Below are 14,793 nucleotides of genomic sequence, written 5' to 3'. Positions count from 1 at the left end.
ATGACGAGTAAGATATCCACGTAAACCCAATCTGAATCACTAATATTAAGATAAGACATCAAAGTATGGAGACTACACCCACAACTGATCAGACGGTTGTCAATGCCCCACGTGGCTGATATCATATCCCAGGTAGCATCATATAAAAGTACAAACCTATATATACGATGAGGTGACGTCAAACATGGCAATCCTCGGACTTCAACTGCAACAAAGGTTTCCCGTCTTGACTGCTGTTTGTTATTCTCGCTTAATTTCCGCTACAATTCATGCTCCGGCTGTTGCTTCTGTCTCTAGTCTTTCGTGTAAGCTAAAAAAATGGAACAATGGTGGTAGGCTGCCACGTAGACTGGTGGTAGGCTTAGGAGCTTCATTTTGGGCTCAGTACATGAACATGGCCGGCAATAGCAAATCTTTTATTGCTTCTGCAAGGCTAAAGGGTGCTGTTGAACAGGTTTATTTTCCAATTGATTATTATTTCTTCTTTCTTCCATTTGGTTCCTGGGTTTTTTTTCATTAATAGCTTGTGGGTTATTTCAATTTTATAGGCAATTTATAAGCTTTTGAAAATGGGTTTGTATCAAAATGGAAGAAAAGAACCTCCTAACTCATTAGTTGATGCTTGATCATAATAAAGATTAAGTTCATTGGATTGTATAGTTGATCAATTCTTGGCCTGTAATAAAAGAAAATTTTGCACTTCATTTATTTATTATTCTTCATGAAAATTGTATAAGTGGGTAGGCAACAAATCTTATTGCCCTTTAGTTCTTCAGTTCAGCACCAAAGGGTTAAAAGGTATATACTTTGATATGAAACAATTGCGTTGGATTCACTGAGAATGAACTTAATCATGCATACAAGTTCTTAAATCAGAGATGATTTTGAGCTGAGTTCCCGAACCTCAATTAGGTCCTGCAATGCAATTGGTAGTAGTGAATGGTTTCACGCGCGCGCATTCACAAGTAAAAACAGCTAATCTATGAATCGAAGTGCTTGGTGGAGTTTAATAGCCTCTTCTGTTTCTTGCTTTTCAGTTCATGTATGCTTTTAGTTACTTTCTGGAGTTCTCATCATTCCACCATTGTCCTAATTCTATAGTTCACCAAATCTCCTTGCTTGGCTTCATAGGCATTGCAGAATGCGGAATGGCCAAAGCAGTTCCCCTTCAAGGACGAGGATTTCCAACGCTTCGATGAGTAAATAATCCAAACTACATCTTGCTGTTTAAATTGAACTCTTATGTTAAATTTCGTCTTTCCTTGAGGTTATTCATCTCATTTTGTTCCTGCTTTGGTTATTCCTTGCATTAATATCCTTGTTGCTGCTTTGTACTGACCATCTTCTTGATGATTTATTCACATTTGGGATTGCTGGTCGGAATTTGGAGAAGTAAATTTTCAAGCATCTTTCATCAGTTATAGAAGAATGAGAGTTGCGAAAGTGCGAGATGTTAGGCAAAACTCTTTGTTCTAACTTAAACAAAGTAACAAGATTAAAACACAAGTCTGTGGAATCTATTATTTCTCAAAGACTGGGGGCTTTTTGTTTCAATCAAGCAGTCCAAACTTGTTACCTGTATCTCATATAATTTCCCTCTAGATTTTGCCATATAAAATAGGAAAAAAGAAGTTGATTAGTACCGCTAAACAAACAGGAAAGCTCTCAGCACTCCATAACTCATCCTATATTATACTGATTAAAGGATTTAATGCTTCAGCGAGTGGTTCAATCTAGCAGATATCATTTAGCTGAAAGTTTACACTTTGCTTCAACAATTTCCAAGTTTTATTCTCAACGTTAAGCATATTGATGAGTTTCATATTTTCATAGCTTTAATTCACCTTTCAGAACATCAGATTCGATGTTCTATGAAGCGCCACGCTTTGTTACGCATATTGATGATGCAGCCATTGCTGCACTTACTAAATACTACTCAGAGGTTTTCCCTCCCAGCAATACTCCTGGAGTGAGCATCTTGGATATGTGCAGTAGTTGGGTAAGACATTCTTAGTGTTGAGATCACCCTCTTTCTCTATCACATTCTCATGATGCTGTTCTCGGTTTTATGTTTAGGTCAGTCATTTTCCAAAAGGATACAAGCAAGAACGGGTAGTTGGAATGGGTATGAATGAGGAAGAGCTTAAGCGGAACCCTGTGAGTTCAACATTTCTTCTCACTTTTTTACTGGTTGGATTATAAGCTGGTCATCAAAATGCTGCTATACAAGGGTGATTTTAGCAACAACTTGAATGATATAGTTACTTCAATCTATTAATGAGTTCTACTAAAATAATAGTATTAAGTTCTAGAAATCATTATCTGTGTGAGTTCATGAGTACAACTGAAGTATGACACTGCAGCTGTTCATGACATTATTACCTTAAATAATTGTCTTTGTAGGTTCTAACAGAATATGTTGTGCAAGACTTAAATTTGAAACCTAAGCTTCCCTTTGAAGATAATTCCTTTGATGTCATTACCAATGTGGTGGGTGTTTTTTCTCCTCTCGTCCATAACTCCTTTCCTTTTGCATTAGTTATTCCTTTCCCTCTTCTCCTTGTTTTTCCATTTTAGATGAAATGAAAGATACTTGAGAATATTTTTGCACTTCCTCTCTGAAAGCTATGCTTTAATGACCTACCTCCGAGTTAAGGATGGCGTTTTAAGGATGTAATCTTGTAGGTCAGTGTTGATTATCTAACAAAGCCTCTTGATGTTTTCAAAGAGATGTGCCGGATTCTTAAGCCTGGTGGATTGGCTATAATGAGGTGAACTTTTCATCTACTTCTAACTAATCGTTGCATCGAAGCTTAAGATCAAACTTTGTCCCATTTTTCTTTCTATTCCTTGTTGACTCTATAGCCTGCATGATTTTTTTTTCCTCGGCTTATGTTTCTCATTCCTATTACATCTTCCATTTCTTTGTTCAACCATTTTTATTTTATACACTTCTTTGAACTTAAACGTGACTCATTTCCGAAGCAGTTTTTCAAATCGCTGCTTTTGGACAAAAGCAATCTCTATATGGACATCCACTGGTGACACCGATCATGCTTTGATTGTTGGGTCATATTTCCATTATGCTGGCGGATTTGAACCTCCTCAGGTAAACAATATTTAATATTTTGTCTCATAATAGGCTCTTCACCCCTCAAGTTTTTCTTGGACAACCATTAGCCGGCAATCTCTTAAGTCTATATACGCTGTTGCAAATATTTTAAGATAAGCCCCAAAGTTTCCAAATGGAAACTAGGTGTTGCCAGTCTGCATTGATGTGAATACGTGCTTTATGTATATATCCAATTTAAAAGCACCCAAGTTTATGGTAGACACTAATCTGAGCCTAAAAGAAATCCATTTTTGTCTACAGGCTGTTGATATATCTCCTAATCCAGGACGCTCAGATCCTATGTACATTGTTTACTCTAGGAAGCTTTCTACTGCTTAAGAAGCTATCACTATCAGTCTGAAGATTATGAGGATTTTCTTCCTATCAATGAGTTTTCTTTTTTGCACAAATCCAAGAACCTTATAGTCGTGAAGAAGTTGATAATTTGAAATTGTATTCTCGTTTTCATTAATTACAGTGTAATAAGTACCCTTCCTCACTGTCCACGCATTTTCTAGATATAAGAACCATAACATTGGAATACATACAGCAGACACATTGAACCAAAGGTTATTTTATTTTATTTTTTAAGTCCAACCCTGTTTGTAGCGGTTGAAGAGGTCCTCCGTTTGGGCATTCTTGAAGGCACTGCAAGCAATGATATAGACCCATATTAGTACCACCACTGCCACAATGAGAATTATGTTGGCTTTCCTCCATTCTCTCCTCAGGTTCCCCAGCAGACCAGCTTTGCATGAGTTGCAGTTATAGCAGAGTTGGGTCTGGTCATTGCTCCATAGGTTGCAGTCAGGGTCCCCTGCTGGGTTCACCGGGTTTGTCCACAACGTTGGGTTCACAAAAATGTAGCCACATATTGTTGGAGGCTTACAACACCCTGACTATCAAACATAACAAAAATGAAAGATTTAAACCAAAAACAAAACAACAACAAAAAGGAAAAAGGATAAAGTAACACCTCCTCTCTAAACAATGCCCACATAGTCACCATGTGTTGCCAAAGCTGGTAATTGTTTATAAACTTCATTCGGCGTTGCTTGGTTGCCCCACAGCACACGACATGTGCTTGAACTAATGATCTTGTGGATTAAACCGATCCATCCATGAGGGGGGCCGATGAACTCTGGTGTCATTGTTTTCCCTAAATTAAAGATTAAGCCCATAATAGTGGGTCCTACTTTATGGTCTTAGTGAGGTGAGTGGGCCCCGCTTTAGGACATCAAATCATGTCCTGTTCCACCAACTTGGGAGTGTGTGATCAACGTAAATTCAATCATCCAATAACCATCAACAAAAGGATCTATCTTCACTGGGAAAACCAGTTAAAAAATGCGGAAAAGAAAAACAATGTCATAGGAGGTCGTTGAAGATTAAAAAAAAAAAAAAAGCTTTAAAGTTACAGTGAGGAAAGTTAAGATCTAAAGACCAGTTTGGTTAGAAGAAGTAATTCCTCTGATATTTCAGGTAAATAGCAATGAACTTAATCTGTTTGATGGCTTTACTATACAATAACAAATGGAAAATTTAAAAGGGTACTCGTATTTTCATCAAAGAATAAGAAATATGGCCATAATTGAAACGATTTACCTGAAGAGGAGAGAGATGAGTAGCAAAAAACTGATCAGCGGTGATGAACTGTTGAGTCAACTTAGGACAGACATCGGTGTCAGCCAAACTATCCCTGATCTTATTCCAGCTCTTGGAGTCAACTACATGGTTTGTAAGCCAGCTAGAGTAGCCATCAAGCCTATACTCCTGGTAACCCCTTCCAGGCACACCGTAGCTCCCATCAGGTCTGGTAACGATGAAGGCAAATACCAGCAAGATGAGGAGGAGACCAATGAGGATGGCCATGCAGCAAAGATAGAAGGCCAACGGTGTTTCCTTGTTGCAGTAGGCACCGACAAAGCCAGCAAGAGAGACAAGGAGGATGAGGAAACCAAGGAGAACGACTGGCCATCACAAAAGGTGGATGCAGCCGTTGTCAGGCTGTTGGGCGAGCCAGATGCCAGCTGCCATGATGGGGATGGAGCAGAGGAAGGCTACGAAGTTGAGAACTGCTGTTATGTTATTGGCTACTCCCATGATAGGTTCAAGGAAGAGAAGAGTTTAGGAGAGAATTTTGAGACCGTGTTTGAAGTTGGAAAGCTCTTTTAATGGCTCATATGTCAGAAACCAGTAAACATCTTAATCTTGATTACTTACATTCCCAACAAATCTGTAAGGTTACCATGTGATATTTGATTTGGTTTTAAACAGGGAAACGTTTTAAGAAGTCAAAATGGTAAGGGAAAATTGAGGCCGAGTTACTAAAAGGTCATTCGATTTTTTTGGTAAAGAGAAAAGTGTGATTTCCTCTGTTTTTTAAGTCGTCGATTCTCATGAATCACGATTTCATCTAATCTGGCTCCCATTGATTAAACTTTAATCATCTTACGGAAGTCTCTTCCTTGAATTCCAAATTAAGAACTGTTGAAAAATATGAAATTGACAATTTGGTGTTAGTGCCCACCAACTATGTATGGGGCCTATTCTCATATTTAAGGTGTTGGGTAATTTATTGAACTGATTATTTTAACTATATTGATTATATAGATGATATCTAGCTTATTATGGGAGATCATATCACTTGGAGAATCATATATTGGTGATTAGGTTGAACAAGATTTCCCTTATCTAATCTCTTAAATCGAGAAAATTGTATTGGATTGATTCACTAAAGACATAGCCGTCTAGAATCCTTATTTATCTTTTTGTATTAATATTATCTTGTATTTAGCTTATATAGTGGTTGTTTTATAGTGATTGTGATAGATCTTCTTATGTAAGCAAGTCTCGAACTCTATAGAATTGAGAGACTTATATACATTTATGTATATAAAGAGTTGAGCACTTAATTTATTCTAAGTAAGAAACCTTATTTTATAAGGGCATATTGATAGTAAAACCTTTGTGTTGTGATTTTAATTGCTAGGTGAATTTAGTGGTGAAAGTATCGAGTCTTCAAAGTATAAGGGTGAAGGAAATTATCATGGGGGTATAATTGAGTAGGTTTACTTTGTGCCATTAATAAAGAGAGTGAATATTTCTCATTGAGCTAGGCTCTACAAACGTAGGAAAACTGAACTGTGTAAACATCTTTCTTGTATTTTGTTTATTTATTGTTTTCGTTTAGTGGTTGAAGGAGTGTCCAATACCTTAGGCACCACTTCACTTGAGCAGTTTGATTCTCAGCAAAGTTTTAATTATTTAAATTGGTATCAGAGCCTCCCACTTAAGGTAGGCAGTGGAGACCCGTGGTGTTGCTAAATCCAAGCTATGGAATGTTATTCTACTTTAAAACTCCCTATGCTAGAAGTTGACAATTATGCTTACTAGAAAGCACATATGAAAGCATACATTAAATCTATTGATGAGAAGGCATGGAGAGTTGCATTGACTGGATGAGGATAACCCAAAATGGATACTAAGATGGTAGAATTATAAAGCCAGAAATATAGTGGACTACTGTTGAAGAAAGGCTTGCAAACATAAACTCTAAGACCTTACATGCAATATTTTGTGAAGTGGATATGCAAGGGTTTAAGAGAATTGCTAAATGCATAGTTGCAAAGGTTGCCTGAGATATATTGGAGATTGCTCGTGAAGGTACCTTTACTATTAAAAAAAAAGAAAATACAATTGCCAACATCCAAATTTGAGAGCCTGAGAATTTAGCAATCAGAAACTATTGGAGAGTACTATGCAAAGTTATATAATCTTTCAAATCAGACATTTGCATTGGGAGAGGAATATTCAAATGCCAAGTTAGTTAGTAAGGTGTTGAGGTTTCTCCTTAAGAGATTTTCTATTAAGGTCACTATTATTGAGGAGGCTAAATATATTGAAAGTTTGGTAATCGATGAACTTATTGGCTCTTTGCAAACTTTCGAGATAAACCTTAAGGATGTCAAACGCAACAAGACAAAAGGTGATAGAAACATTGCTTTCCAAGTGGGTGAGGGAGTGCCAACTTTCCAAAACACTGCAATTGAGAAACTCTAGGAATAGGTTGCTTCACTTACACAAAACTTAAACAAAGCATTCAAAAAGCAGTCAAGCAGAATAAATAAGTACAAAACCAACACAAATGTTCCCAGAAGTGGATCCATAGGGGAGGTAATCAAAGAGGAATCCGAGAAAGATTAGGAGAAAGGAGTCTAATGCTATGAGTGTCAAGGATATGGTCATATCCAATTTGAGTGTGCTAACACTCAAAAGAAGAAGAAGAAAAAAAAGAAGAAGTCACTTTATATATCTTAGAGTGATGTGGACTGATCTACTGGATATAACTTAGAAGAGGATCAACACAATTTTGTTGCTTTCACTGCCAGTATTGTTGATGATGGTGATTCTGATAGTGACTCAAATTTTAGCTTTGATGAAGAATTATTGAAAACATATAAAAAGATATTAGGAAAATGGATATAGGTTCGTGAAATTAACACTCAACTGTCTTATGAGAACAAACAATTGAAGGACAAGAATTTTTTTGATTAAACAAGTGGTTGTTAAAAAAGCTCTACTGGCAGAAGAATTGAACAAATGGTGAAGATTAAAGAATGGCTTGTTGATACTAAGTTGATGCTCAAAAAGTTCACAACCAACAATTACAAGCTCGATGAAATATTGATTGTTAGGAGAAGAGATCAAGGTAGGGGAGACTTAGGCTTTGTAAATAAAGGTAAAAATATTGAAGAAAGCCCCATTGTGTTTGTAAAAGCTTTAAGATTAAGTGAAGACAATGATTGCTCTAAGCCAATGATAGTTAAGTCATTCAAGAAGGATGTTCACACTCACAAGGTAATATGTCACTATTGTGGTGCCTCATGCCATAAATGATCACATTGATTCAAAATGCTCCACAATTTGATATGGAGAAATTTGGTGCCTAAAGGAGTGCCCATTGTCTGTGGCACCATTGCTAGTATAGTGTAAAAGAAAGTTTGGGTAAAGAAAGAAACCAAATGTCTATTAGTTGTTCATTGTTCGTTAATGTCCATTGGTGATGGGATTTGGCATTTAGATAGTGGTTGTTCTCACCACATGACAGGTAACTAATCCTATTTGACTGATTTGAAGATTCCCTTACTAAAAAGGTGACCTTTAGAGATAGGAAGAAATTCTGGATACTTGGTAAAAGCACTTTGAATGTTCCTAGTATGCCTTATTTAAAGAATGTTCTGTCAGTGGATGATCTTAAAGCCAACTTGGTAAGCATGAATAAACTATATAACCAAGGTATTCTTATGAATTTCACTAAAAACAAGTGTATTATTAATAATGATTATGATGAAGTGATCATGGAAGGAGGACATACTTTTGATAATTGTTACAAGGTGATGTTGTTTAGAAAATGCAATAGTGCTACAACTTTAAAATTGGAGCTATGGTATAAGAAATTTTGGCTTGAGAACTCGTAGCCGACCAGAACACCTATGCCTGTTAATGAGAAACTGTATACAAACATTGAGGGAGTGCCCACTCCCCAAACCACCCATAGAAGTAGGATCATCAGTCTATATTATCTCACAGATAGTTGTCCCAATTTGGGCTTTAGTGTTGGTGTTTGCGCCAGATACCAGGTTAATCCTAAATAATCTCATGTTAAGATAGTCAATCAAATAATTAGGTACATTCATGGTAATCCTAATTTTTCCATTTGGTTTATTGATCTGTCTTAACTTGATATGTCAAATTAGGCTTCCCCGTTATACTTAAGGAGTTTTTTTTAGAGCAAATTAATGTATTTTTCATAGTTTAGTGTAATTTTTATATTTTCAATTCAATAAGTGTTTAATGTGTTTTTGTACTCATTTTGAGACCTAAATTGGCCAAATGTGCCATTTGGACCCTAACGATTGATTGAGTGTTGTAGGAACTTAATGATGGCTTGTTTTGGAGAGAAAACATCACCAAGGAGAAGGTATCATGATATCAAAGCCTGAGTATCATGATACCCTCAACAGTTCTAAAATGAAAAGGAGAATGAAGACCACCTACAGTGGTATCGTGATATCCATATTGGGTATCGCAATACCCAACCTTTAAGGGAACCCTCATCTTGAATCTGCAAAAGATATCGCGATATCCAGACTTGGGTATCGCGATATTAATGTTATGAGGGAAAAATTTGACATCAGGGGTAATCTTTTTCCAACCAAAGCACCAATAAAAAAATGTTGAGGGGCATTTTGGTCAAGAAAAAGGGGTCAGAATAGCTGCTAAAAAAGAGTCAAAATTGGCTGAAGAGAGAGAGGAGGCATTAGACAAAATTGGCTTAGGATTTTAATTTTCTGCAATTTCCTTGTTCTTTCTTTGCATTATTAGTGTTAGTTAAGTTAGTTAACACTGTAGCTTAAGTTTATTTACATGTTTAATACCTTAAACTTTGTTGTAATCACATTTTAATCTCTAGTTTAATGATATTTCAGTTTGCCTTCTTTTCATTTGCCAAAAATCTTAACTTTAGTGTTCTTGGTTATTTATTTTGTTTCTAGTTTTCTGTTTTTACATTTTCTAAGTAAAAATCAAAACTTTCATTTTTTATTGAATTTTATGTCAATGTATTTCATGGTTGCTTCCTTGAAGTTTGTTAACTTAAAAATGGTAATGGGTAACTAAACCCTATGGGGGTTGGTTGATGGAGTTGTAGGTAAACTGATTTTAGGGTCAAAGACTAAATTGCAATAAATTAGACTAAATTGATTGAACCTCAAAACTTAGGATTGACACCCCTAAGGGAAAATTATGATAAGTGAGATTGAGAGGTGATCTTATTGGGCACCAATTCATTAGTCCCGGGTTAGTCAGGTGAGATCAAGAGATAAACCGAACTAATTTTCCTAATTTGGTAAAATTAAGACGGAGAGATAAAATGGAGTCACTTTAGGAGTTTAAGCAATTTAGATCTCTAATTTGATGATTAATGGACCACATCGAAGTCAACCAACCTTTGTTCGTTATTGATTGGATCGTTTTATAACTTTGCATGCTATATGATTTAGTCATTTTGTTGATTAGTTGGCTAATTAGTCTAATAAAACTCAAATTTATAGTTTCTCGTACTATGATATTTAGCGAGTAGTTAGTTAGACTCTTTATTTGTATTTTTTAGCTAAGATTCACTTGATCGCTGACTCTTATGGGTTTGATCCTTGGAGTACTCTTATACGTCGTTGCACAAATTATATTACAATTGGCTTGTCACACTTGTAGACACCGCACGTAGCTGTTCAGATTTGATTGTTGTATTAGTGTTGATTTTTATCCCCAGTGCATGCGTGCGCGGGGTGGGCAGTCATTTACTAAAGACAACTCAATGTGCTTAATAGGTTACAATATGGATGATTATAAAAGCACAGATGGAAAGAAGTATGTGTCTAGTCAAATCCTTCTAGATGATTTGTTCACAAAAAACCTTGGATTCCTGCAGGTTTAAGGGCTTGAAAAGTTTAGTTGAAATTTTGCTAAGCATGAGGTGTGTTGACTAATTATAGAAGGCATCTACACAATAATGCTTGATGTCATTTTGATGTATTTGGGGTAATTATGCTGCTAATTGATTTACTTAGATTTTTTGGGATTTGTGAAATAATTTATGGTACCATTTTATTTTTGCTGGGAATCAATTTTTAGAGATATTTCTCTTTTCATATCTTAGAGGAAACTTGATTTATTTGTGAAGTGACAACTATTTTTGCTACAAATGACCAAATAAATCCTTTTCCTATGATTAGGACCCATGTAAAGATCATATCTGCTGAAGAGTATAAGAAGTAACAACAATCACAACAAACTAATAGTGAGGGCATATTCAATCCCCCTGTTGAGAAAACTGATGAGGTAGCCAAGAGAGTGCCCACTCCCTAATCACTTCAAACCAAAAGTCACACCAAGGGGTGAAAAAGGCATCATATCTACCATGAAGACATAAATTGTTGGGTCATCTCAAGCTATCCAGTAAGCACTGAAGGAAATTGATACCTTATTGAAAATTCTATCGATATTTGAGCATACTAATAATCCTGAACAAAGAATCAAAGCTCTTATTCAATAAATTTTTAAGTTAGAGTGTACAGGTCTCAATTATTGATAGCATATTAGTGAATGTTGTTGTTGCCTTTACTGAACCATCATTGTTTAGTAGCCCTATTGATATAGGATTTTCTACCACTAACATTCAAGAATCCATGGTAAAGCAAAGAAAGATCGATGATAATGTCATGGAGTAAATTGATGCAGTGGTTGATGATGCTGGAGTCCATGAGATTCGTAATGATGATGATGCTGATGATAATCATGATGAAAAGACTCTATATTCAGTGCATGAAGGAGTTCCCATTCCCCTTGGCATTGTTAAGCCTAAAGAACTGCCAGGAGTAGAAAGTTAAGATATTCAAGTTATCAATGAGATCAATAATCAGTCTAAAGATGATGAGCCACTTCAACCTTTAGTAAGAGTTAAGAAGAATCACCTACCTACTGATATAATTGGTGATGTTCATGATAAAATCAAGACAACGGGCAGGCCTAGACAAATCTACAGTGACATGGTTCATTTGACATGTTAGACTTTTTAGTTTAAGCCAAAGAATTTTGAAAAAAAATCCTATTTCCCAGGCTGAGAAGGATGCCAAATCTAATGCCTTAGTTTTTGACATTGTGATCACTAGATGAGTGTCCATTGCCTCAAGCGTTGCCTAGGCATAATGTTGAAAATGAAGAATAAAGACTTCTTTTTTGTTGTTTAGGGGGGGAAAAGATGCTAGAAAACTACCATTGAGGGGGAGATGAGTTGTTTGTTTGTTTATTATTGAGGAGGAGTAACTTTGTTATGATGATGCTGATCAGGAGGAAGTATCTTAAATCCAGGAAGTGTCCACTGTCGTAGGCACCAATTCTGTTCTTAAGGGCATAAAGGCTAGAACTGTTGTTGATCTTTGTGCCTTAGTTGAATTTTATCAAAGACATTGTGACAAATTGAGGGTTGAAGCCAAATCAGTTAAGAAGATTGATAGAGAAGGAAAACCCTACTTGTTGATCTTCTAGCTTGTCCTGATGAAGATTAGTTGATAAAAAAAAGGTAGAAAAGAATGGATGTTTGATAATGTTGGAAGCTTTCTTGAGAGAGAGAGTATCAAAGAGGGAGATTTTGTTGGGAAAATTCGACCACCTCTCCCTCAATTGATGAGAGATAGAGATATGAAATCAACACTTGGGAAATAAAATAAGATAAAATTATCGTGGCTTTATTACAAGTGTGACAGGTCAGTTGTAATATTTGTAGTGTTACAATGGAACACTAGAGTATTCCAAGGATCGAACCCATGAGAATCGTGGATTGACCAATTTCTAAATAACGTGCGTGTAAAATAAAGAGTCTAACCAACTAATCGCAAAAAACTTTATTACGACTAATCATAAAATTGAAAGAAATGGATCTACTTTACTATCTTGCTAACAATGACTAAATAGTAAAATATGCAAATTTACAAAATTAACAATTAAATAACAAACGATTGTTGGTTGACATTGATGTGGTTCACTAATCATTGAATTAGGGATCCAAATCGCTTAAAATCCCAAAATGGCTCTATTTTCATAAACCGGACCCGTAAATATTTAATAAAAATATTTATGAGGTTAGCTTACTAGCTAATTAATTTTTGGAATAGTAAATTTTGTGAAACTAGGAGTTATTAAGGTACAGGGACTAAATAGCGTAAGGGTTAAAAATTGAATTATAGATTGAAATAAATTAAATGGACTAAAGAAGAAATTATACATTTGTTTCAATTAAAGTGGACGGTCATGAACATTTATGATATGTGTATATATATAATATATATTATGTTAACTTAATATATATAAGTTATAATAATATATGTTATAATAATAAAAATTAAAGCATAATAAAAAGAAACATTATTGATAGTGGAATGAAAGAGAATTTTATTCTCTTTTACATGCAAGCTGAAAACAATTAAAGAAAAGGAGAGGAGCATTTGACCTTGGTTTAAAATATTCAAACTCAAAATTGGTTAGTGCAATTTAGTCATTTTCTTGTAAATTTTATGTTTTTAGAATCTCGGTACTTAGAGCTACTCGACTTTTAGTATTGTTCATGATTTTAGATATTGTCATTGTTGAATAGTTTAAGTATTAGAGATTAAATAGATAGATTTTTAAGTTAGTAGTGGAAAAGGACTAAATTGTGGAATTAATTATTGATTTTGAGCAATAGAGACTAAATTGTGAAAATTTCAAAATTAAGGTGTAGAAGTGAAAATGGGGAGCTAAATTTAGCTTACAGTGAAAGTCATATAAAAATTTGAGATTAAATATGAATATTAAAATTAGTCTAGGTTTAGGGACTAAATTGAAGAATAAGTAAAGTATAGTGTGAAAATTAAAATTTAATGTGAAACTGAAATGTGTAATATTAATGTGATTTAATTGTTTATTTTCGTAGCTAACGTCGTACTGGTATCCTCGAGTAAAAAGGGGAAGGATAAAATCGACTTCGAATAGCTCGGAATTCATGGTTTGTGTTTTTATAATTCGAATTAAATAGTAGATTATTGCATATAAATTGTTTCCATATGGTAAGCATTTGAGGTGAGTACTTTGGTGCTTTGGGATTGAATTAAATTCATAACTGAAATGAAATAAATTGATTTTGTATATTATGAAATATATTGATTATGAATATATGTGTATCGGGAAAAATGTGATTATTATCAAATTGAATATATGCTTATATGTGATGATATATATTCATTAAATTGAGACATTGGTTGTATTGAAAAGTGAAATGAATCCCTATTAACTGTATCTGACTGAGTCGAATATAAATAGCATGCCATAGGATAGGAAGAGTTTAGGGATTACTTCGACCTTGAGTCGATGAGGCACCGGGTGCCAATTTGCTTTGGTTTAACCGATGAGACACTGAGTGTTAATTTATATAGCGCTGGGCGCAGATATTACTTCGGATTTATTCGATGAGGCACTGGGTGCAAAATTGGTGTGTTGATTGGATCCATGTATCTGTTCGAGTCCGTGTTGTGTTAATAGGGGAAAGTAAAATAATAATTTATATGATTGGTATTGAAATGGAAAAGATGAGAAATGAATATGAGATGAGAAAATATTGAAATGACAAATATGAGAAATGATTATGAGGTGAGAAATGAGACATGAGACATGAAATGATGAATTGATATTTGAAACTTGAATGAATTTAAGTATTGATCAAAGATATGAATCATGCCATTGAATGAGATGATGTATTCAAATGTTAAATGAAATGCCAATGATATATACTTATATATAGTGAACATGTGAAAATATTAGTAGATGTGAATAAGGAATGAGCAAAAATTATACTATTGAATTGAAACACATTAAGATAGCTTACTTGTTGCATTTTTCATTTTAAATACTTATATCAAGTTTATGTTATTCGGATTATAGAAATACCACTGAGTTTTACTCAGTGTGTGGGTTTGTTTTTTGTGTGCAGGCTTGGTACTGTTCAAATTATTTCCGCTCAACGTCAAATTACAAATCCTGAGCTCAAGTGTGGTGATATTTCATTTTGTAATGGCTACCTAGGAAGT

General features: G+C 34.8%; 2 protein-coding genes and 1 pseudogene across 5 annotated transcripts; 1 reads left to right on the top strand and 2 right to left on the bottom strand.

The window, feature by feature from the left end:
* The first annotated feature begins 184 nt into the window (after positions 1-184).
* Positions 185-3,680, top strand: LOC107901122 (uncharacterized). Of its 4 annotated transcripts, none has more exons than XM_016827000.2 (8): positions 185-454; positions 1,132-1,199; positions 1,852-1,999; positions 2,077-2,157; positions 2,404-2,490; positions 2,686-2,771; positions 2,989-3,109; positions 3,374-3,680. In XM_016827000.2, the coding sequence occupies exons 1-8, from the start codon at positions 185-187 to the stop codon at positions 3,449-3,451; spliced, it is 939 nt and encodes a 312-aa protein (XP_016682489.1). In that variant the 3' UTR covers positions 3,452-3,680. The 4 variants fall into 4 exon arrangements, with proteins under 4 accessions (XP_016682489.1, XP_016682488.1, XP_040951651.1 ...); XM_016826999.2 differs by having other exon boundaries at positions 1,834-1,999; XM_041095717.1 differs by lacking the exon at positions 2,404-2,490.
* LOC107901124 (tetraspanin-2-like) lies at positions 3,550-5,580 on the bottom strand (annotated as a pseudogene).
* Positions 3,700-4,263, bottom strand: LOC121218377 (tetraspanin-2). Its single transcript, XM_041095550.1, has 2 exons — positions 4,111-4,263; positions 3,700-4,011 (listed from the first exon to the last, which is right to left on the bottom strand). Exons 1-2 carry the CDS (start codon positions 4,261-4,263, stop codon positions 3,700-3,702), a joined length of 465 nt encoding a protein of 154 aa, XP_040951484.1.
* Positions 5,581-14,793: the final 9,213 nt, after the last annotated feature.

The sequence above is a fragment of the Gossypium hirsutum genome, chromosome D06, assembly GCF_007990345.1.
Source record: "Gossypium hirsutum isolate 1008001.06 chromosome D06, Gossypium_hirsutum_v2.1, whole genome shotgun sequence".
Classification (NCBI taxonomy): domain Eukaryota; kingdom Viridiplantae; phylum Streptophyta; class Magnoliopsida; order Malvales; family Malvaceae; genus Gossypium; species Gossypium hirsutum.
The sequence above is the reverse complement of the archived record's forward strand: the minus strand, read 5'-3'. Positions and strand labels throughout refer to the sequence as shown.

Coding starts and splice junctions, on each gene's coding strand:
- LOC121218377 (XM_041095550.1), bottom strand. CDS start 4,263: ATGACACCAGAGTTCATCGGCCCCCCTCATGGATGGATCGGTTTAATC. Junction 4,012..4,110: donor TGGCAACACATGGTGACTAT/GTGGGCATTGTT, acceptor TATGTTTGATAG/TCAGGGTGTTGTAAGCCTCC.
- LOC107901122 (XM_016826999.2), top strand. CDS start 185: ATGGCAATCCTCGGACTTCAACTGCAACAAAGGTTTCCCGTCTTGACT. Junction 2,158..2,403: donor AAGAGCTTAAGCGGAACCCT/GTGAGTTCAACA, acceptor TTGTCTTTGTAG/GTTCTAACAGAATATGTTGT. Junction 3,110..3,373: donor GCGGATTTGAACCTCCTCAG/GTAAACAATATT, acceptor TTTTGTCTACAG/GCTGTTGATATATCTCCTAA.